The following is a 25,239-nucleotide window of genomic DNA, read 5'->3' on the forward strand; positions in this document are numbered from 1 at the left end:
AGAGCTTCCGCCGCTGGAGATCAGATCGGATCGGCTTCAAAAAAGGTATGTATACTGATTTCTTCTTTACAGGGCAAGATAGGTTAGTGTTAGATCGTGGAGGTCTATAGATGCAGGGATTTTAGTGTTAGGGTGGATTTATCCTTTAACATATCTGTGCAAATAAATTCCATATAAAATGTGCAAAAAAAAAAGAAAATATATATACATATATATATATATATATATATATATATATACACAGTATATATACTGTATATACATACAGTTACATACAGTATCTCACAAAAGTGAGTTCATCCCCTCAGATGGACCTACGGTCGCCTGGCATAGAGAAGCTGTGGACCCGTTCTAATAGGAGCGACACAAGTCGCTCCGACTTAGAAAAAGGGTCCGGAGCTTCTTTGGGGCGACCTGGAGCGACCTGCATTGACTTCAATGTTATGAAGTCCGTGCCGGCCGCTCCGAGGTCACGGTACGAGCAGCGCGCCGCGACCTATGAGGTCGCCCCAGGAAGTAGCGTCGCCCCAGTGTGAACGGGGCCAGAAGAAATGACACTTTGCTACAATGTAAAGTAGTGAGTGTACAGCTTGTATAACAGGGTAAATTTGCTGTCCCCTCAAAATAACTCAACACACAGCCATTAATGTTTAAACCGCTGGCAACAAAAGTGAGTACACCCCTAAGTGACAAAGTCTAAATTGGGCCTAAAGTGTCAATATTTTGTGTGGCCACCATTATTTTCCAGCACTGGATAAACCCTCTTGGGCATGGAGTTCACCAGAGCTTCACAGGTTGCCACTGGAGTCCTCTTCCACTCCTCCATGACGACATCTCGGAGCTGGTGGATGTTAGAGACCTTGCGCTTCTCCACCTTCTATTTGAGGAGGCCCCACAGATGCTCACTAGGGTTTAGGTCTGGAGACATGCTTTGCCAGTCCATCACCTTTACCCTCAGCTTCTTTAGCAAGGCAGTGGTCATCTTGGAGGTGTGTTTGGGGTCGTTATGTTGGAATACTGCCCTGCGGCCCAGTCTCTGGAGGGAGGGGATCATGCTCTGCTTCAGTATGTCACAGTACATGTTGGCATTCATGGTTCCCTCAATGAATGCACTCATGCAGCCCCAGACCATGACACTCACACCACCATGCTTGACTGTAGGCAAGACACACTTGTCTTTGTACTCCTCACCTGGTTGCCACCACACACCCTTGACACCATCTGAACCAAATACGTTTATCTTGGTCTCATCAGACCACAGGACATGGTTCCAGTAATCCATGTCCTTAGTCTGCTTGTCTTCAGCAAACTGTTTGTGGGCTTTCTTGTGCATCATCTTTGGAAGAAGTGACAGCCATGCAGACCAATTTGATGCAGTGTGCGGTGTATGGTCTGAGCACTGACAGGCTGACCCCTCCCACCCCTTCAACCTCTGCAGCAATGCTGACAGCACTCGTATGTCTATTTCCCAAAGACAACCTCTGGATATGACGCTGAGCATGTGCACTCAATTCCTTTGGTCGACCATAGCGAGGCCTGTTCTGAGTGGAAACTGTCCTGGTAAACCGCTGTATGGTCTTGGCCACTGTGCTGTAGCTCAGTTTCAGGGTCTTTGCAATCTTCTTATAGCCTAGGCCATCTTTATGTAGAGCAACAATTCTTTTTTTTCAGATCCTCAGAGAGTTCTTTGCCATGAGGTGCCATGTTGAACTTCCAGTGACAACTATAAGGGAGTGAGAGCGATAACACCAAATTTAACACACCTGCTCCCCTTTGACACCTGAGACCTTGTAACGCTAACGAGTCACATAACACCGGGGAGGGAAAATGGCTAATTGGGCCCAATTTGTACATCTTCACTTAGGGGTGTACTCACTTTTGTTGCCAGCGGTTTAGACATTAATGGCTGTTTGTTGAGTTATTTTGAGGGGACAGAAAATGTACACTGTTATACAATCTGTAAACTCACTACTTTACATTGTAGCAAAGTGTCATTTCTTCGTGTTGTCACATGAAAAGATAGAATAAAATATTTACAAAAATGTGAGGGGTGTACTTACTTTTGTGAGATACTGTATATAGTATCTATATTGCAAAAAAGTGCTCAGTTTTTTAAACATCAATAGTTCCTCTTTCTTTGCCATGAAATAATGATGACCATGTGCACCACTGAAAAAATAGTGCTCCGAAAAAGAATCACCACAAACGATTAAATGAGCTCCTTTACCAGCTGCCCACAAGAAGATCATCAGACGTCTTGCTGCATAGCAGCCATACATATACCACAATCTCGCATACAAAGGTTCCACAATCTCCCAAGTTAAGATCGAAATTTGGAAAGGATTACACAGCATCTGTTACAATTTACAAACAACCAGTAGGTCCAAGTGATCAGTGATCAGGATATGAGCCTCAAATCCCCAGACAATGCTGGTTACAGAGAAACGCGTTGGGAGGGACCTCACACGTGACGTTATTCTGAAAATCGGCCTGACTGCTTGGACCTGCTGGTTGTTTGTAGCACATGCTGTGTAATCCCTTCAACGTTGTATGTGTGATTTTATCATTTTATTAAACTCTTGGTGAAATACTACACTATGTGGTTTTCCTCTGTATTTTAACCACTTAACCCCCGGAGGATTTGGCTGCTAAAAGACCAGGGGGTATTTTGCGATTCGGCACTGCGTGACTTTAACGGACAATTGAGCGGTCATGCGACGCTGTACCGAAACTAATTTGACGTCCTTTTTTTCCCACAAACAGAGCTTTCTTTTGGTGGTATTTGATCACCTGTGTGATTTTTGATCATGCTCTATAAACAAAAAAAGAGCGTAAATTTTGCAAAAATAACAATATTTTTCACTTTTTTTTTATATGAAATTCCCCCCAAAAAAATGTAAAAATCAAATTTTTTTAACATTTTCGGGCCAATTTGTTTTATGCTACATATGTTTGGTAAAAAAATCGCAAAAAACGTATTTTTATTGGTTTGCGCAAAAGTTATTGCGTTTACTAACAAAGGGAAAGATTTTTGTCATTTTTGTTGTTTTTTTTTTTTTACGCGTAATGGCGGCGATCTACGATTTTTTTTGCGGTACTGCGACATTGCGGCGGACAGATCGGACCCTTGACTGACATTTTTGACACTTTTGGGGTTACCAGTGACATTTCTACAGTAATCAGTGCTATATATATGCACTGTTACTGTAAAAATACACTGGTAGTGAAGGGGTTAACTTTATTTGAGAGGGAGGGGCTGTGTGTGTCCCTAGGGGCGTGATTCTTACTGTGATTGGCTGTGGCTTGAGCTGTAGGAACACTGATCAACGGTCCTACATTGTAGAACCGTGTGATCAGTGTTTCTACACCGGGGAGAATGACAGGCGGCTTGTTTACACAAGCCGCCTGACTTTCTCCCTCTCCCCCGACGATCGCCGAGTGACCGGCGGACATCGGGTCCGCCGGTCACACGCGCGAGGGGGTCCGTGACCGAGCTTTAGCGGGAGCGCGCCTCCGCGGGCGCGCGCTCGCTCCCCAGAGCCTCACAGGCTAGCGACGTAGACCTACGTCGCTCTGCCTGTGAGGGGCTGACTGCCGCAGTAAATATACTGTGAGCAGTCGGCAAGCGGTTAAAGTGATTGTAAAGTCTTGTTTTTTTTTAAATAACAAACATGTTATACTTACCTCCTCTGTTGCAGTTGGTTTTGCACAGAGCAGCCCGGATCCTCCTCCTCTTGGGTCCCCCATTGTTGCTTTTGGCCCCTCCCTCCTGTCGAGTGCTCCCACAGCAAGCGGCTTGCTATAGGGGCACCAGAGCCGAGCTGCAGCTCTGTGTGTCCATTCAGACACAGAGCTGTTTTTCGGCCCCACCCCTCTCTCTCCTGGTTGGCTAACTGACTTTGATTGACAGTAGCAGGAACTAATGGTACTGCTGCTGTGTCTCAGCCAATCAGAAGAGAGAGTCCCGGACGGCCGAGGGACTCGTGGACATCGCTGGATAGAGAGGGAGCTCAGGTAAGTATTAGGGTGGCTGAGGGGGACCCTTGATAAAGTAACCTGATTGGTTACGCAACGCGTCGGGACGCTGTGGTGACGTCACTTCCTGGTCTACAGGCGAGACCGGAAGTCTGTGAGACAATACAGGAACCGCATCGGCGGCTGCATTTCTACTACTGGCATTCATTGATCTACTTAAATGTGAGTTCAAAATTTATATTTTACTTGGAAATAAATCATATTGGAACATACTGCACTATGAGACCCTTTTTTATATCTTCCCCTTGAACTATCGAGTGTCTGAGCTATATGCATATAAGAGTGACAGACCAGCTTATGTGAGCAGGACCCTGGCTCCCATAACACTTGTGGAGATCCCATTTCTTCCTGGGAAACGGCTCTTTAGGTCTGCAGGTTGACGCAAGACACCTGACACGCGTATATGAAAGACAAGTGAGGTGAGCGGCCATTGCACCTATTTTGAGGATATCTTGCTCACTCACTGTGGTACTGGGATCACTATTAATCGCTGGCTGTAATTTTTATGAACTCTTACCCTTAATGATTGGAAGACGTATCACGTTTTGCCATTATTGTGATTCTTCATTATAAAGTGATTATTATCTATTCACAGGGGTTTACCTATTTTAGGGTATTGTGCACCCTGATATTTTGTTTCTATTAACCGCTTCCACCTATTGTTTTGTATCACAGCTACTGTGAAATTACACCACTACTTTCATAGCACTTCTTTAGTTCACCCTTTATAGGGCATATTTCCTTTTTAATTTATTTGATTTCGGAGCATGTGAACAGTTCCTCTATTCATAGAAGCTGGGCAACCTGCTCCTTTTTATCTTTGCAAGGTTTTTTTGTACCTTTTGCACATTGCTCACAGCCACCAGCAATTTTATGTTTCTTATGGTATTTTATTGAATTTTCACATCAATTGCTTCAGTCCAAGCTTTTGACGAGTTCTAGGTCCATAGAACCTGTACAATTAGCTCATTATCTGCACATATATTTATTTTACTATTTTACACCACTTATCATCTTGGAATATTTGAACATTTTAGGTCACTGCACATTTTCTACACGTATCTAGCACTTTGGCACTTTCAAATTTTTATACCGGTTATATTATACTATATTGCACTTTGAAATATTTATTCTTCTTACTATACACAGTAACTTATGGTTCACCGTTTTTAAGAGGTTTTAGCGCTGGTTATTTATATACATATGATTTTAACTTGTGTAGCACAATTCCCAGCCGTTTTGCTGGATATGGGTCCCCCTGGGTTACCGCTAGCAACAACAGCACATTTAAGCATGTTTATCCAAATGTGAGCACTGAGACAATGATCAGTCCAGTGTCTTTGGGTTTTTGTATTTATTTGGTAACTTGGATAGAAGAAGGGATGAGTGGGATACTCCTTTGGCTCAACTATGCAAAAATTGTTAGGGACAATTGAAAAATGGCAGTTGGCGCTGACTTGACGCTGGCTGGATGCCGGTCAACGCCTATTAACGCTGGTTAACACTGGCCTGCTGCCTGTTAACGATGAACTGACTTCTGACTTCTTTCCTGAATGAGGAAGTCCTCTTTAAGCTCCCTTAAAGCACTCCTTGCTGAGGTAGCTACATGTATACTCTGCTGCACTGCTGAACACTTCAGGGTCCACACCAGCGCCCCCTTTCTCTCTCTTATCTTCAGGGCTTAGAGTCTGGCACCCCCTTTCTAAGCCTTCTCTACTGGTTAGCTGGTCCCCGGATCCCTCTGACCTTCTGGAGTGGTCCCCTCTCCTAGGCAGACCCCTGGGCAGTTTCAAGTACTCACGACACTGTTTTTCCTGAAACTTCTGCCCAGCAGCTCCACTCGGTCCACAGCACTCTGGATCCCTTTCTGCAACCCAGCTCAACCCCTGGTCCTCTAGGCCGCCTGCCCAGGACACCTTCACTCTCTCACAGGAGAAGAGACAGACATCAGCCTCCTCCTGGGACTCTGCTTCCCGCCGAAGACGCCCTGTCACATGCTCCCCTCAGACTTATAACTCATCCCAGGGTGCGGCAAACTCCGCCCACTGAGACAGCTATAAGCCCTGGTGTGCTATTGGCTAGGTTTCCTCCACTGCCCAATAAGAGTCCTCATTGGAGACAGTGGGAAGACTCCCCAGAGTCAACAGGTCACACCTGGAAACATGTGACAGCCTAACTAAAAGATCAGGCCCCCCTGATAAGCAGAAAAGGCCACATATATGCTTTTCCCTAGCACCTACCTAGGAGGGTGCTACACTTATAAACAAGTGTCAGAAATAGGCCTGGTCCTTAGGTGGTTAATGCATAGAATGCATTAGGATAAAAAAAAAAAAACTCCTTTAACTTCCTCCATGGAGTCTATCTTGGTTTAGGAGAGCGTGGAACCTTTGCATATGAGATCATGGTGTATATGGATGCTATGCAGCAAGGCATCTGATGGTCTCCTTGTGGGATCAGATCAGCTGGTAAGGAGCTCATTTATTTGTTCGTGATAATTCCTTTTGGAAGCACTCTTTCTTCAGCGGTGCACATTATCATCCTTCCTTCACAGCAAAGAAAGAGGAACTATTATAGTTTAGAAAATCTGAGCACCTTTTTAGACTGTGTTCGTTTAACGGATGATTGCGCGGTCGTGCGACGCTGTACCCAAATAAAATTGATGTCCTTTTTTCCCACAAATAGAGCTTTCTTTTGGTGGTATTTGATCACCTGTGCGATTTTTATTTTTTGCGCTATAAACAAAATAAGAGCGACAATTTTGAAAAAAAAAAACAATATTTTTCACATTCTGCTATATAACATTAAAAAAAAAAACAAAATCTAAAAATCTAAATTTTTTAACATTTTAGGCCAATTTCGTTTGCTGCTACATATTTTTGGTAAAAAAATCGCAATAAGCGTATTTTGATTGGTTTGCGCAAATGTTATTGCGTCTACTAACTACGGGAAAGCTTTATGTCATTTTTATTGTTTTTTTATTTTATTTTACTAGTAATGGCGGCGATCTTCTTTTTATTTTTTGCGGGACTGCGACATTGCGGGGGACGGATCGGACCCCTAACTGACATTTCTGACACTTTTGGGGGTACCAGTGACATTACTACAGTAATCAGTGCTAAAAATATGCACTGTTACTGTAATAATGCCATTGGAAGGGAAGGGGTTACCAGTGCTGGTGATCAAGGGGTTAAACGTGGGAGTGATTCTAACTGTGGGGGGGTTGGGCTTGTGAGATGACCATAGAGACATGCGATCCTATATAGCAGGATCACATAGTCTCTGTGATCATTTCAGGCAGAAGGACTGAGGGCTGTGTTTTTATCAGCCGTCCGTCCTTCTCTGTCAGACGGCAATCGGAACACACGCACTGGCTCCCCGGCGGACGAGCGAGCGACGTAGAGCTACGACGCTTTGCCCAGGAGAGGGTGCCTGCCATAGTAAATCTGCGGCGGGAAGTCGTCAAGTGGTTAAAGTAACGCAGTGCTGAATCGCAAAAAATTGCCTGGTCAATAAAGCGGAGTTCCGGGCACAGAAACCATTTTTCAACAAACATATCCCCGGGACAGTCAGGGCTAGTACATTCCACAATGGCTAGCCTCTGATCTGTCCCGGTTCGCACTTACCTACAAGAAGAAATACTCACTTTTAAAATTTCTTCTCCAGCGTTGCCATCTCTGTTGTGGGCAGCTGAAGCCGGCGCGGTCCTCTTCTGCGTCCTCTTCCGCGTCTTCTTGTCCCAGAATGCGCCTGCACCGGCCCCTCTCGTCACCTCCGGTGCGGCGCCGCATTCCTCCACAGCTTCTGGGCATGCCCAGAAGCTGTTTAGCAGGGAATGCGGCGTCGCCCCGGAAGTGACGAGCGGGGCCGGTGCCGTCGCATTGATTCCTGGGAGCGATGACGTTCAGCTCCCAGGAATCATCGCGAGACAGGAAGTGATGGCGGAGCCGCGGCTCAGAGGGAGGAAGTACACTGAGGTGAGTATTTTCAATCTACAATTACAAGGTGAGTGAAAAAAAAAAAATGCCTAACTATCCAATTCCTTTTCAGGTGAAGGAGACCAAGCGGATGGGCACAAAAAAAAAAAGGTAGATTTTGTGCCCGGACCTCCGCTTTAAGGGGGCAAATCCTTTCGGTCCAGAAGTGGTTAATGCACTTTTATTGTGTCTCTTATGTGATTTATGAAGCTATTTGTAGCACAAGGAGGATAGAACACTTTTTTTTATTATTGTTTGTATCCCTTATGCCTTTACCGCTGTTCTAACATAAACCCTATTTCTTTTCAGAACCCTGATGGGATTGTGGTGAAAAAAGACCAGTTCTCCTCTGGTGAACATGTTGGCATTGTTGAAAAAACCTTCAACATTCCAGAGATCACCAAGTAAGTCTTTATCCTTTGTAGAGATCTGTCAGAAGTTCTATTTAGTTAGCAAAGCCATGAGGAGTTCATTAGTTCAACAATAATAGCAGTTTTTAATATAAGCAGCTGTGTTTCATCACAGTCCAGCTTTAGTGTATAGTAAAACACCAGACATAACTTAAACTATGAGCAAAACTTTTTATTTTTTATTTTGGATAGAGCAAGGGACCCCTGTCAGATTTTTGTTGCACCATCTGTGTCCCATTGCGGAGATTTCCCTTCACTTCCTGTCCCACAGCCAAACAGGAAGTGAGAGGAAATCCCTGCAAATTAGGGGAATTCCTTGAGGACCTCTAAGTCACCAGAACTAGTGTCCCCATTGGAAGATTTTCCCTCTATTACTTTTCTGGGGGCAACCCAAAATGCGGGATTTTCTTTTACTTTCTCTTTTAACCACCTAAGTCCCAGAGGATTCGGCTGCTCAAAGACCAGGACCTATTTTGCCATTCGGCACTGCGTTAGTTTAACGGACAGTTGCGCTGTCGTGCGACGCTGTACCCAAATAAAATTGACGTCCTTTTTTTCCCACAAATAGAACTTTCTTTTGGTGGTATTTGATCACCTGTGCGATTTTTATTTTTTGCGCTATAAACAAAAAAAGAGCGTTTATTTTGAAAAAAATAACAATATTTTTCACATTTTGCTATATGATATTCCCCAAAAAAAACAAAATGTAAAAATCTAAATTTTTTAACATTTTAGGCCAATTTGTTTTCTGCTACATATTTTTGGTAAAAAAAATTGCAATAGGCGTACTTTGATTGGTTGGCACAAAAGTTATTGCATTTACTAACTACGGGAAAGATTTATGTCATTTTTATTGTTTTTATTTTTAACTAGTAATGGCGGCGATCTGCGATTTTCTTTTTTTTTTTTTTTTTTTTTGCGGGACTGTGACATTGCGGCGGACAGATCGGACCCTTGACTGACATTTTTGACACTTTTGTGGGTACCAGTGACATTACTACAGTAATCAGTGCTATAAATATGCACTGGTACTGTAAAAATGACACTGGCAGGGAAGGGGTTAACTTTATTAGTGATCAGGGGGTTAAGTGTGTCCCTAGGGGCGTGATTCTAACTGTCAAGGGGCGTGGCATGTGAGGTAACCACAGAGACATACGATCCTACATAGCAGGATCGTATAGTCTCTGCAGTTACATCAGGGAGAATGACAGACGGCTGTGTTTACATTAGCCGCCTGCCTTTCTCCCTCTCCAGCGGTAGATCGCGAGTGGCCAGCGAACATCGGAGCCGCCGGTCACACGCGCGGGGATGTCAGGGAACGAGTGGGGGCGGGAGTGCACCTCCGGCGATGCGCGTTGCCCCCTAGAGGCTCATGGGCGAGTGACACCCCTACGTCACTTTGCCCAGGAGGGGAGTAGGCAAGAGGTTAATAATAGTAAACAGGGCAAGTAGAGAGGGTGAATCTCCTTAACGGGGACACAGACAGCAATAAAAACAAACTAGTGATCTAATCCCTCTCCACTCTATCTTAAACTAAAAAAAAAAAAAAAAAAAAAAAAAATAAAAAAAAACAGTTTTGCCTTTAGTTATACTTTAATTTTTTTCCATTGAGAGCAGGGGTCTTCAAACCATGGTCCTCCAGTTCAGGAACTACAATTCCCATCATGCCTAGTCATGTCTATGAATGTCAGAGTTTTACAATGCTTCATGGGATGTGCAGTTCTGCAACAGCTGGAGGGCAGTAGTTTGAGGATCCCTGGTTTAGAGAAACAAAAGTGTTTAAACTCCTGTTGGTTTTTAAATTTCAATAGATTTTTTATTGTATATTAAGCATAACATGAACAAACAAGTAAAGAAAACATGCAATGTCCAAGGTACAAATGATGGAGCATTAAAATATAACGTAAGGATAATAGAAGTTCTTGTGGAGGGAGAGAGAGCCCCACCCAGACCAGGTCTAGCCCCGACTGCCCCCCGGATCCCTTTTTTTTTTTTTTTTTAATTTCAATAGATTTTTATTGTATATTAACCTGTTGGTTTTTTATTGCCAGCTGTGCCTCAGTTTGAGAAGATTCCCCTCAAATCGTTATTAACAGAGTTTAGAACATAAAATGGGGAAGTGAACATATTCCATAACTCCTACTACATTGGAACTACCTTCCTAGAGCCTCCCTACCAATCAGTTCATTACTATAATTACCAGTGGTGTATTTTGGTTTTGAACTGCTCTATGCAAGACTAAACATGGGTCCCCCCCCAACTAAATTTGTCCCACCCCAGGCGCTTTAAAATTGTGCATGCCAGGAAAGGGCAACAAACAACGGCAATTTTACTATCCATAGGCAATGATCTAAAAGCCTTTACAGGCTACCTCTTTAGATTTACAGAGGATGTCTGATGCTAGAATTACTGCCCATGATCTGACGTTCAAGGTGATACCTCACATGTGTGGGACAATCGCTGTTTACATGCACGCGGGACTGACACGCACGTGTGCCTTGGGAAGACGGGGCACTTTACATTTTTTTTTTTATTATTCATTTATTTTATTTTTACACAGTTGCTTTTTTTATCACTTTTATTGCTGCAGTAATAAAAGTTGCAGCAATAAAAGTGATTTAAAAAAATAGGCAGTGTCTTTCTAATGTGTTATGGTATCCACCCAGTACTCTGGGCAGGATCTCCGCCTCTGTCCTCCCGCTCGGGGGGCGGATGTGTCGCCACCTTCTAGGGGCACGTCCTCTGGTGCTGGAGGCTGGCTGGGGGGGCCTTGTCCAGTAGGGTCATCACCCCCTTCCCCTCCACTTGGACTGAATGTGCCTGGTTTGCAGTATGTTATTGCTTCTAGAACCAGTCCTCCCTTTTGCTCCCACTTCATCGTTTGTTGGGATTCACAAGGACGGATTTTGTTGTTTTTCACCTGTGCTTCCCACAACAGTTTATATGGTTTGGTGATTTACTGTTCCTGTTATATCAGACTGTACATTTGCAATATTTTTGCTGCCTTTTTGTTTTTGTATTCCTTGTTTTCTGAAAATTCAATAAAAACTATTGAAAGTAAAAAAATAGGCAGTGACAGGTACTCTTTATGGAGCGATCTAGGATCTGTAAGACCCCAAATTGCTCCTCTATACTTAAAAGCAATACAAAAACACCAAGATCAGCGTTTTTGAATGGTCTAGATTTTTAAAAATGGTGCAGATGGTTCCAGAGTAAACCGGAAGTGAGGTTATGTCATCGCTTCCAGTGTACTGTTACGAACAGCCAAGTAAAGCGATCCCGGCTTTGCTTGGCAGTCCGACCACTGGCTGGTCGTTTGGGTCTCCCAGTGTGACAGGATGGCGGTGGGAGGCAGCTAGTAAGCCTCTCTGATTGCTATTACCAGAGAGCCGACTGCTGGCTCTAAAAAACTATACCGGCATGAGGCTTGTAGCTGCAGGCCTCATCCCGGTACAGACGCCGCCCCCTGACAAATGTTGCGGCATGACTTAAGGAGGAACAGGGTCAGGGAAGGGTCAGCTGGGTTAGAGGGGTGGCAAAGGGAGTAGTCCTTACCTGATTGGAGGAAAAGGCTGGATGAGCTGGTAGCAGATGTTAGGGGCAATGCAGATAGGTGGTAGGGTTCAGTCCAAAGAATTCAGGAGGAGAGGTAACTTCTCTCCCACCCGCCCTTCTGTTAAGGGTTGCTGAGGTGTATGGGTGGTGGGAATGATTTTGTGTTTTGGACTCTAATTGAGTTTATATATATTAAAAAAATAAAAAAAAATGAATACATGATTATGTATGTTGCGCGTTTTGTCACAGCATTTGGCGGGTCAGGGGGACTTTGGGGGGTCAGTGATTACCTACATTTTGCCTAATGGTTGGGGCCCGTCTAGAGTATGGCACTCCTCATTTGGTTTGTGGTCGTTCTCCCAGGAGCTAGGTCCCCTGGGGGGAAAAATTGGAAGTATGTGTGAGGTTGTAACGTCTTCGAGCCATTGGGGTTAAAATTGTGCCTTAAGGACACCCAAAGACCCCTTGTTGTTGGGCATTGTTAGAAGTTCATTGTTGAATTTTGTACTTATTGCTATGGTAAATGTGATGTTATTTATTCTTTGATTAATAAATTGGCTGCTGTGGCTGTAATAAACCCATGTCACGCAGTCTGCGTCTTTATTCTAGTGCTTAACCGGTTGCCGACCACCGCACGACTATATACATGCGACGGTCAGCCCCGGCCAGGCAGAGTGACGTATGGATACGTCACTCGCCTGTCACTGACTTGAGAGCCAATTGCGGGCGGGCGCGAGCCCGCCGAGGCGCGCGCCCGCCGCGCCTCGTTCACTGACAAGTCAGTGCGTGTGACCGGCGGACCCGATGTCCGCCGGTCACACTACGATCGCTCCGGTGAAGGGAGAAAGGCGGAGCGGCTTATGTAAACAAGCCGCCCGTCATTCTCCCTGGTGTAAAAATAAAGATCAGACGGTTCTACTATGTAGGACCGTTGATCTTTGTTTTTACACCAATAGCAATGTCCCTATACAGTTAGAATCACGCCCCTAGGACACACTTAACCCCTCCCTGTCCAATACAGTTAACCGCTTCCCTGCCAGTGTCATTTTTGCAGTAACAGTGCATATGTTTAGCACTGATTACTGCAGTAATGTCACTGGTAACCCCAAAAGTGTCAAAAATGTCAGTCAAGGGTCCGATCTGTCTGCCGCAATGTCGCAGTACCGAAAAAAAAATCGCAGATCGCCGCCATTACGCGTTAAAAAAAAAACACCAAAAATGACAAAAATCTTTCCCTTTTGCGCAAACCAATCAAAATACGCTTTTTGCGATTTTTTTTTTTACCAAACATATGTAGCATAAAACAAATTGGCCGAAAATGTTAAAAAATTTTGATTTTTACATTTTTTTGGGGGAATTTCATATAAAAAAAATGTGAAAAATATTGTTATTTTTGCAAAATTGACGCTCTTTTTTTGTTTATAGCGCATGATCAAAAAATCGCACAGGTGATCAAATACCACCAAAAGAAAGCTCTGTTTGTGGAAAAAAGACGTCAAATTAGTTTAGGTACAGCGTCGCACGACTGCGCAATTGTCCGTTAAAGTCACGCAGTAAAAAATCGCAAAAAAAACCCTGGTCTTTTAGCAGCCAAATCCTCCGGGGCTTAAGTGGTTAAGGACCCAAGTTGACAATTCCTTTAGTCGTGACTAAACCTGCAAGTCTTAAATCATCACAATCTGGTTGTGGTGATCTATGTTTAAATTGTTGTTGAATGATTACCGGGAAGAGAATGTTCAAGGATTAGACAGTGCAACTGAGCAAGGGAAAAGTGATGAGACATTTGAAGGGCTTTGTGTACCTAGTAAACGTCTGACTGTTTGGGCCAAGATGAAGCGGGAAGAAACTGGGCAGTGGAAATATAAAGCACAACTGTACCTATTTAGTAGTTGTTATCCCAGAAAAGTACAGTACCATCAAGGATTATTTAATTTCACTTCCAAAGGGTAAGGTAAATTTGACATAAATTCAGGTTAAAAGTCCTTTGTTCTTAGAGTAGAGACCAAGCAAAGCATTCCTTCCTAAGGTCTGAAGCATAAAGGTTTCCTTACCAAGGGAACCTCTGCAAACACTAGTCAGTTCTTCTGACTTTCACAAAACTACCCAAACCATATCTGACACCTAGGCCTCTCAGAATCTCCTGGGCTTCTACCCAATCCCAGCTATAAGGGTGAATCCTTTCCAGGGTTCCAGGTTCCTTTTCCTATCCAAAGAGTCGTATTGTCCTTATCAGAAGGCTTCCTGTCCCTGTCTACACTTCCCATTCTGAGCCCCTTGGTGACACACATCTGTGTCCCAAAACTGGCACACTCTTGTAAGAACTCTGTGTCAATACTTGACATTGGCTTTCCCAATATGGTGCCTGGAGCACATGGCAGAGGACAAATTAGTACTATGCTGGGCTCTATCCAGCACCAGTAGTAAACATTGGTCATGTGGCCACTCTGTTTAAAGAACATGTGAACCCTTATCTTGTAAAATAACCTATTCAGATTTAAATAGAAAAAGAAAAAGCAAAATATTTGCGTATTAATATAAAAATTATTGAAAATACCTTCTATTTCTTTTTTTATAAGTACAGTAATCATATAATCTCAGTTCTCAGCTACATAAGCAGCTCAGACAGCTGGGGGTGGAGAAGCAGCAATACTTTGATCTTCCCAGTAAATGCCTGTGCAGGGATGGTGGGGGTCAGCACAATTCTGATCATTGGAGGATAGGCAAGCTGTTCTCCCAGCACAGCCAGAAAACTACCCACACTGGGATGGATGTGTAGCATGGTCAGTTTGAATTAGGAAAGCAGAGGGACTGGCAGGAACAACAGGGATTTTACACAAAGGAAGAAATACAAAAGTAACAGGAGACTTTCTAATACAAGTACATGGTACAGAAGGCACATATCAGGAATATGAAATGTTGGGGTAACATATTTCTTAATGCTGCTAAACAAGAGGGAAGTGATTCAATGATCACTTCCCAGCAAAGCTAATTCAATGTAGTGACGCCTTCACTCCTCCGATATAGCAGGAACCAGCCCCAAAGTCCGTGCAAGACTATGTTCACGTCCGGGGGGTATAAGTTCACGTCCGGGGGGTATAAGTGTTGCCTTAATCCCTAAACTAGTTTGTTAAGTGAAGAGACCCTCTTTTTTGTGTGACTTTATGGCAACAAGAATTTCCAACTAAAGTGTCATCCAATAGGAAATAGTAAAAACTTGATATTTATTGTTGGCAAAACCATGTGAGTATTAAATGGTGCGAACAAATATATTCAACATACATCTGGTGATACATAAACAAGAAAATAAATATACAAAAAATGAAATAAAAAATTGTTGGACTACTGATTGGAGTGGTATATAGTTCCAACGCGTTTCGATAGCAATACATATAGATATCTTCATCAGGGAATTAATACGCCACTCCTGAAAGGCATAACATTCAGTCAATATAAATGCAAAATTACTTAGATTACCAAATATCCATCAATTATATACATGCAACTAAAGGCACACCCCAAAAGGGCATTCCCAGTGTCCACCCCGACCCACACACAACATACCTAGAAGCCAACTCATATGGATCTCCCAAACACTAATTTCTGCCAAAAAAAGATGCAAGAGCCAAGGTGTATAGTTTCCTGACGGATCCTGTTTGTTTCAACGATTTATGCCTAAAAGTACATACACATCTATAGATTTGCAAGCATATACAAATGTGTGGATGTATCCACACATGTAGCCTACTTGGTAGCCCATAGAGTTTTATAACTTACCTCCATGGGATCAAAAACATTTCACCTTGCCATAAAGTCCCACAAAAAAGAGGGTCTCTTCACTTAACCAGCCCCAAACTCCTGTCTGCAAGGATAACTGCCATTTCCTTTATTAGTCAGAAATGGTTCTACTGTGCCCCTTTCTGGTTTGGCTTCACTTTGTTTAGGGAGCCTGACTTTTCCTTACTATACCCACTTCAGCGCCAGAAGATGTTACCCCCTTCATGACCAGGCCATTTCTTGCTATTCGGCACTGTGCTACTTTATCTGGTAATTGCGCGTTTTAGCAACGCTGTACATAAATGAAATTTATAAAAAAAAAAATTCACACAAATTGTTTTGGTGATATTTGATCACTGTGTTTTTTATTTTTTGCGATATAAATGAAAAGAGACCAAAAATAAAAAAAAAATGTAAAAAAACTGTATTTTTTACTTTCTGCTATAAAACACATCCTATAAAAAACATTTAAAAGGTCTAATTTCATTATAAATTTTGACCAAAATGTATTTTGCTACCATTTTGATAAAAAATCCCAAAAAGTGTATATTGATTGTTTGCATGACAGTTATACCCCCGATAAACTATGGTAAATCTACTGGAATTTTTTATACTACTAATGGTGGCGATCAACGACAATGATATTGAAGCGAACAATCTGACATTAACTGACGCTGGGGAGGGGAATTAATTAACTGACATCCCCAGTGACATTTTTACAGTGATCAGTTATATTAATACACACAGTCACTGTACTAATGACACTGGCTGGGAAGAGGTTAACATCTAAGGCGATCAAAGAGTTAAATATGTGCCTAACCATGTGTAATGTGTGTGCAGTGTGCTGATTTTACTAACTGATCTGCTTCGCAAGGATGAGAAACTGACAGATCGATCCCTTCGTACAGAGCTACGTGTTGTTTACCAACACAAGAACTGTGATTGGACACAGCCAATTAGTAGGTCACAGCTGTGAATCATTGGCTGGGACTTGCTGACAGGCCCCCGCTGTGTATGATCACAGTGGGAGCCAGGCGGGGGCACGCATGCGCCCTCTTTAAATTAGAGGTAGGTAGCAATGTACGGGTCGCTTTGCCTACAGTCAGAGGCGTATCTACTGCGAGGCAAACAAGGTATTTGCCTGGGGTAGCATTTTCAGGAGGTATTTGCCTGGGGTAGCATTTTTGGCGTCTGTACCAGCACCCCGGGTACTGTTTTTTAGAGTCGGCGGTCGGTCCTCTTGTAAAAGCAATTGGAGTGGCTTACTAGCTGTTCAATTGCTATTACAAGCAGTGCAAGGGGACGCCCCCTCTCCCGCCATGTTTCACAGCTCTACCGGGCACTCCTGTCCCACTGGGGGACCCGAGCGACAGCTGGAATTGGCTTTGCACAGCTGTTCATAACAGTATCCCGGGAAGCGGTGACAGGGCATCACTTTCGGTTTACTAGGGAACCATTGGCGCCATTTTATAAAAAACCAAAGCATTCAAAAACACAGGTCTTGGTGTTTAGAATGTTTTTCAGTGCAGAGGAGGGGTTTGGGGTCTTATAGATCCCAGATCTCTCTATAAAGAGTACCTGTTACATGCCTATTGCCGTCACAGGGATGTTTGCAATCCTTGTGACAGCAATAAAAGTGATAAAAAAGAAAAATTAAAGCAATAGTGTAAAAATAAAAAACAATTAATAATTAAAAATGTAGTGTCCCCATCCTACCATGCTCGCACGCAAAGTGAATGCGTGTGTTGGTCCCACACATGTGAGGTATCACCACGAACGTCAGGTCTTGGTAGTAATTCTAGCACCAGAACTCCTTTTGTAAATCTAACCTGTAAAGGCTTTTCAAACATCCCCTATGAGTAGTAAAACTTACGTCGCATGACATTGTTGCACCGACGTGCGCAATTTCAAAGTAGCCTTTTTTTTTTATTCCTGCCTAGGGCAGCCCAAATTCAAAATACACCACTGCCTATAGCAGCCACCTGTCAGCAGCCACTCGTATTGCAGGCAGGCGGTCTCTAAATAGTTAAAGCTGTACTCCAGGTATGAAACTAATTGCATATTTACTTTGGTCCTGCTTGGACAGCCGAAATCATGTCTCCTTTTAGGCAGGACTTATTTTAAAGCATGACTCAAATCAAATTTGCCAATCACATTTTCTTTTTGTTTCAGAGAAAGTGGAAAAGAATTGTCAACTCTGTCATGTTTTTTACTTTACTTTCCCTGTAGCCACCAAGATAATAAGTGAGCAAAAGTTTACTTGATGGCCCTGATTTACTAAAGGAAATAAGCGTGTTCACTTTTCAATGGAATTTTTACTTAGCTTAGTGAATGTTGTGAAAATTCACTTTGCAAAGAACAATATCAAAATTAAAATTTATAGCTACACCCATACATCTCTGACACCATGCGTCCACAGTGTACACCAGCTTTTCTCAATCAGGGTTCCATAGAAGCATGGGGTTCCTCAAGAGGTATCTAGGGATTTCTTGGGCAATGAACAGCTTCTTTCTGTCAGATGAGTAATGATGGACCACTTTTGGCTTTGTAGCTATCTGTAAGAGGGAACAGGAAGGAATAAATACACATTAAGTATTGTTACAAAAATGTATATAGACAGAGTATATCATATTTATATCATCACATTACAAAAAATAAAGAATAATTTATTTTCTAATAAAACAAAATGTTTTATGCACTTCCTGGGAGATCAATCATCTAGGGAATAAGATCACTTACGCATAAAGCAGGGTGTATAATTGACGACTACCTTTGTCCACATGTTGAAAGCCTTCTGTCCTACCTCAAAAACATAATCCATCTACTCAATATTCTGGACAACATGCATGCTCCCTCTGAGACTACTATTGCCTCAATCAATGTAGAAGCACTATATTCAATTATCCCTCATAACAGAAGGGTATTGTTGATAGACACCTTTTTAAAGAAGTGAAAAAAGTATTGAATCTGGCTCATATAACCAATTTGTATTGGACCTGCTTCTGTTTACTTTGATGCTTAGTGTTTTCACATTTAATAGCTCCCACTACCTCCAGATGCAGGGAGTGGCGATGGGGGCTACATGTGCCCCATTGTACAGAAAACTGTACCGGGGGGGGGGGGATCGGTTGCTATTTTCATAAGAATACATGTCTCATTATCTGTGCCATGTTTTTATTATGTCGCAGATATATTGATGACGTTTTAATATTTTGGACTGGTTCAAGTGATTTTTTTTCTAGTGTCATTCATGGGAGAACTTAACATCATTGACTGTAATCTAAATTTCAGGAAGCGGGTTTACCGCTAAATGTATCGACCTGCACATAATGGTCTCTGGGGACCCTATAATTTGAGTCCACATATTTTTTTTTTGCAATTTAACTGGTGTCAATATTTAAAAAAAAAAAAACACTTTTTAACATGTATAAATAAAGATTTATGTGTAATCATGTTTTTTTCTTGTTTGTAAAACCGTTGCACATATACTTAAAGTCCCTCCTATTAGAGGAATATTTTTTGTCTTGCACTCTATTAGGGATGATACTCTCCAATGGGATCACATGCTCCATCACATCACTTTATCTAATATATACAATTACACAAACACTGAAAATTTCTTGTCCGGCATCAAAAAATATCAAAATGTATTTGGTTCCAGTAAAAAATACATTAAATCCTTTGATCCATGTGAACTATGCCTTGACACACTTTATAAAAATGACCTTTACACACAGAGAAACATAACTAAGTAGAATGCAACGTGTGGTGACCCACAACAACCACTAAGAAATGTATCATACCATAAGCCAAAATCTGGTTCCCAGAGGCTACTGCTCTCTGAACATCATTGTTGTTGTGCCTCAATAATTCAGCCCACATGGTCACTGCTCCACCCTGTCAGTAAAGACTTATGTTTTTCTTGCAGTGAGGGAATATGGAAAATCACCTGCAGATTCCAGGTGGCTCCTCAAGAAACCTTCAACACAGAGTTTGAGGTCAAGGAATATGGTAAGTACATCAATGTTGATAATCAGTATTTTCATGTAAAATCTATTTGAAAGAAAAAAATATGCTTTTTTGTCAAACCAAAACTGATAATTAGTTGCTGAGGTGTTGAATTTGATTCTCAGGGGCACCAGTGGGAAGAGGGGTAGCATATGCCAATACCTATAGAGGACATTGTCCACCTGCCCAGGACTTTTCTTTACTACTGAGCCCACAATGCTGTAGATAGGGACTCCCAACTCGACCCACCAAAAGTCTTTCTACAGTTTCATTATGAATATTACTTAGGCAGTCCACCTATTTTCCATGTGTTCATCAGATAAGCATTATCCTCCACTCACTATATATACCCTAATCCGTTATTTTGCATTCTGAGCTAAGCAGCCTAATTCAGGATAAATTCTTCTATGGAACAACAGTAAGATGGATTTCTCCTTAAAAGCGGAAAGGTTCTTAAATGTTAACATACAGTTTTTACACAATTTTGCATAATTGGGTATTTAAAGAATAACTGAAAGGCTTATACTTTTCCTGGAGAAAATGTAGCTCCAAGCTCAGCTCAGTTCCGGCCACTTGTCTGGGCACTTGCCATATGGCCTCTAAAGAAGAGCATTGGCCAATCTTAACTTTGATTCTTCCTTTCAACAGAGATCACATGAGCAAATTTCTTGGCTTAATTCATGTTGTAAATACTGGAGAGTATTGGTATTAAGTTCAGCATGTGGGCCATCATTGAGTAATTCTTGGTTGTGCTCCCATAGATCACATACTGTACATAGCCACCCCTTAGTTACACAGTCAGGTTGAAAAAAGACACATTAAAGTCCACTTAATTCAATTAATAGAAAAATAAATAAAAAGCTTCCATATACATACCCACAGTTGTTCCAGAGGAAGGCAAAAAATTATTTATTAAGCATGGTCCAGTTTGCTCCAGGGAAGGGGGGGGGGGGGGCATTCTTTCCTGATTTCCCAAGTTAATCAGATATTCCCTGGATCAGTGTTTCTCAACTCCGGTCCTCAGGGCACACTAACAGGCCAGATTTTAAGTATTACTTTGGGGAGATGCAGACTAGAATACTGCAATCACTGAGCAGCAAATGATATCACCTGTGATGTATTTCAGTTTTCTTGCAAACCTGGCCTGTGTTAGTGGGTCCTGAGGACAGGAGTTGAGAAACACTGCCCTGGATCAACAAACTCTGGTGTTATTACTTACAGTATAAATGTTAATATCCAGATGTATTGTGTTTGAGAAGTATTGAATGTCAAGTAGGGATGCACCGAATGTTCGGCAACCGAAATTATTCGGCCGAAAATAGCAAAAAAAGCACTTTCGGTGTTCGGCCGAATAAGTAAAAAGGCCGAATAAATTTGTGCCGAACAATGACGTTTGTTCACCCGACCGGCGACCCGCCATCCCCGAGCATCACTGTAAACATAGCCGGAGGCACTACAGGAAGCAGAGCGGATGCTTCCTGTATAGCCGCTTAGCGCCGCCTTCTGTCACAGGCCGAGTGATACCAAATGTACTCCGCCTCCGCCTGTGACAGGGCACAGGAGCCATACAGCAAACATCGACTCTGCAGATGGGAGGGAGGGAGGTAAGGAGAGACATGAGAGGACAGAGACACGAGAGGACAAGAGAGAGAGACATGAGAGGACAAGAGAGAGAGTGAGAGGACAAGAGAGAGAGTGAGAGGACAAGAGAGAGAGTGAGAGGACAAGAGAGAGAGTGAGAGGACAAGAGAGAGAGAGAGAGAGAGGACAAGAGAGAGACATGAGAGGACAAGAGAGAGAGAGAGAGAGACATGAGAGGACAAGAGAGAGAGAGTGAGAGGACAAGAGAGAGAGAGAGAGACATGAGAGGACAAGAGAGAGTGAGAGGACAAGAGAGAGAGAGAGAGAGACATGAGAGGACAAGAGAGAGAGAGTGAGCGGACAAGAGAGAGAGAGACATGAGAGGACAAGAGAGAGAGTGAGAGGACAAGAGAGAGAGACACGAGAGGACAAGAGAGAGGACAAAAAATTGGCAAAATAAATGGAAAAAATGCGAAACACCGCGTTCGGTATTCGGCCTTCGGCCTTCGGCCAAGCATTTCATTATTATTCGGCTTCGGCCAAGAATTTCATTTCGGTGCATCCCTAATGTCAAGGTATTAAAATATGCTTACATTCTCTTGTTTATAGTTCTGCCAAGTTTTGAAGTCAATTTGGAGACTCCACAGAATCACTACTATGTGGATGACAATGACTTTACTGTGACCATTACAGCGAAGTGAGAACCTTTATTGATACATTTTTTGCCCATACATTATTTTTATTAATATTATTATTGTTATACAGGATATATGTAGCACTGACAGTAGGACCCTTTCACACTGAACACAGTTGGCTGCAGTTTGATGCATTTTGAACTGCACTCCAACTGCGTAGACATCCCAAAACCTAGGTAATTCTATGAACACAGTTCACATCATTGCAGTACAGTTCAACACAGTTAACAAAAAAAAGGAGAGCATGCTGCATTTTCTACACTGCAAATACAGGGAACACGCTACAAACGTGATGCAAGTGATCTTCAAATGCACCGCAACCCCTTAAGACAAGAAAGCCAAGCCTAAAAAAAATTGCTACATGCAGTGCAAAAGGCATTCAAGCACGCATCAAGTGTGCTTCAAATGCACTTCAAATGCATTTAAGGACGCAGTCAAAAACGCACAGTTGTGTGCAGTTTCTGAGGTGATCGGCCCTCAAGCAGCGCTTTACAGAACAAGGGCAGACAGTACAATTACATTTACAATTTAATACAATAGGAGTTAGAGCCCTGCTCGTTAGAGCTTACAATCTAAGACGGGGGGTCCAGAGATTCAAAAGGTAATAACTGTCTGTATTATTATACAGGATTCATCTATTAAACCCAAGCGCTCACTTAGTTGGGAACCATAGGCATGCTGCTCTCCTCAAGTGGGGAAACTCCAGAATACTGCAAGCAAACAAAAAAGGAGGCACAAATGCCTAGCGCATTACCTTTGGACACCTTTAGAAAAAAATGTTTAAAAAGCCAAAAAACATAGTCACAAAACATGAAGAATAAAATCGCATATCACATATCGACTCCTATGTGGAGTAGGACACATCCTTGTGCTTGGACTCCTATGTGGAGGAGGACACATCCTTGTGCTTGGACTCCTATGTGGAGGAGGACACATCCTTGTGCTTGGACTCCTACGTGGAGGAGGACACATCCTTGTGCTTGGACTCCTATGTGGAGGAGGACACATCCTTGTGCTTGGACTCCTATGTGGAGGAGGACACATCCTTGTGCTTGGACTCCTACGTGGAGGAGGACACATCCTTGTGCTTGGACTCCTACATGGAGGAGGACACATCCTTGTGCTTGGACTCCTACATGGAGGAGGACACATCCTTGTGCTTGGACTCCTACATGGAGGAGGACACATCCTTGTGCTTGGACTCCTATGTGGAGGAGGAAACATCTTTGTGCTTGGACTCCTATGTGGAGGAGGACACATCCTTGTGCTTGGACTCCTATGTGGAGGAGGACACATCCTTGTGCTTGGACTCCTATGTGGAGGAGGACACATACTTGTGCTTGGACTCCTACATGGAGGACACATCCTTGTGCTTGGACTCCTATGTGGAGGAGGACACATCCTTGTGCTTGGACTCCTATGTGGAGGAGGACACAACCTTGTGCTTGGACTCCTATGTGGAGGAGGACACATCCTTGTGCTTGGACTCCTATGTGGAGGAGGACACATCCTTGTGCTTGGATTCCTACATGGAGGAGGACACATCCTTGTGCTTGGACTCCTACATGGAGGAGGACACATCCTTGTGCTTGGACTCCTATGTGGAGGAGAACACATCCTTGTGCTTGGACTCCTATGTGGAGGAGGACACATCCTTGTGCTTGGACTCCTACGTGGAGGAGGACACATCCTTGTGCTTGGACTCCTACGTGGAGGAGGACACATCCTTGTGCTTGGACTCCTACGTGGAGGAGAACACATCCTTGTGCTTGGACTCCTATGTGGAGGAGAACACATCCTTGTGCTTGGACTCCTATGTGGAGGAGGACACATCCTTGTGCTTGGACTCCTACGTGGAGGAGGACACGTTCCTGTGCTTGGACTGGTAACACGTTTCGGGAGACAAGCTTATTTCCTCAGAGCTCTGAAGAAGGATGTGTCCTACTCCACATAGGAATCGATATGTGATATGCAATTTTTGTTTTGTATGTTTTTGGCTTTTTAATACACATTTTCTAAAGGTGTCCAAGGGTAATGCACTAGGCATTTGTGCCTCCTTTTTTGTTTGCTTGCAGTATTATACAGGATTTATATAGCGCCAGGAGTTTGCACAGCACTTTGCAACATACATTTTACAATGTCTGTAGAATCTCCTTAAGAATGTAATGTAATTATAAAGAAGACAAACAGCTTAAAGTGGAAAAATAAAAATATTGGACTTCCACCATTTGGTTTGGCACTCCATCGTGTTTTTACACTTTGAGTCACATTCTGGACATCCACCAAGGGGAGCCTTGCTTTATGTGAGCTGCCTTACTAGCTGCCTTACTAGAGACAGTGAGCTTGCTGATATAGTCGGGCTCATGCACACTGCAACTCAAAGAAGCTGCTCGTACAGGCTTTTGAGCTTTTTTAACCACTCCAGCCCTGGAAGGTTTTACTCTCTTAATGACCAGGCCATTTTTTTGCGATACGACACTGTGTTATTTTATCTGACAGTGGTTTGATCGTGCAACACTGTACCCAAATGAAATTGACATCCTTTTTTTCCCACAATAGAGCTTTCTTTTGGTGGTATTTGATCACCTTTGCGATTTTTATGTTTTGCGCTATAAACAAAAAAAGAGCGACAATTTTGAAAAAAATATATATATATTTTTTACATTCTGCTATAAAACAAATCCAATAAACAAATGTAAAAAAATCTAATTTCTTCATCAATTTAGGCCAATATGTATTCTGCTATATGTTTTTGGTAAAAGAAAATCCCAATAAGCGTATATTGATTGGTTTGCACAAAAGTTATAGCGTCTACAAGCTATGGGATATTTTTATGGCATTTTTATTTATCTTAATTTTTTTACTAGTAATAGCAGGGATCAGCGATTTTTAGAAGGACTGCAACATTGTGGCGGACGAATCGGACCCCTAACTGACACTTTTGACACTATTTTGGGCACCAGTAACACTAATACAGTGATCAGTGCTACAAATATGCACTGTCACTGTACTAATGACACTGGCAGGAAAGGGGTTAACATCAGGGACGATCAGAGGGTTAAATGTGCCCCTAAGGGGTGCTTGCTAAGTGTGTGGGGGATGGTCTGACTGGGGGAAGACTGAGATTTGTATTCCTGTTTAGCAGAAACACAAGATCTCTATCTTCTCCTGTGACAGATCGGCGATCTGCCTTGTTTACATAGGCAG

General features: G+C 42.7%; 1 protein-coding gene across 1 annotated transcript in view; it reads left to right on the forward strand.

Moving 5' to 3' along the window:
• Positions 1-25,239, forward strand: part of LOC309553290 (complement C3-like) — a 183,753-nt gene that overhangs the window by 31,309 nt on the left and 127,205 nt on the right. Inside the window, exons 5-7 of the mRNA XM_082254303.1 lie at positions 8,319-8,413; positions 19,677-19,759; positions 21,947-22,034. Of these exons, the coding sequence (XP_082110429.1) occupies positions 8,319-8,413; positions 19,677-19,759; positions 21,947-22,034 (266 nt within the window). The remainder of the gene's footprint in view (positions 1-8,318; positions 8,414-19,676; positions 19,760-21,946; positions 22,035-25,239) is intronic.

Source organism: Pelophylax lessonae (assembly GCF_965119305.1).
Source record: "Pelophylax lessonae genome assembly, chromosome: 4".
Taxonomy (NCBI): Eukaryota; Metazoa; Chordata; class Amphibia; order Anura; family Ranidae; genus Pelophylax; species Pelophylax lessonae.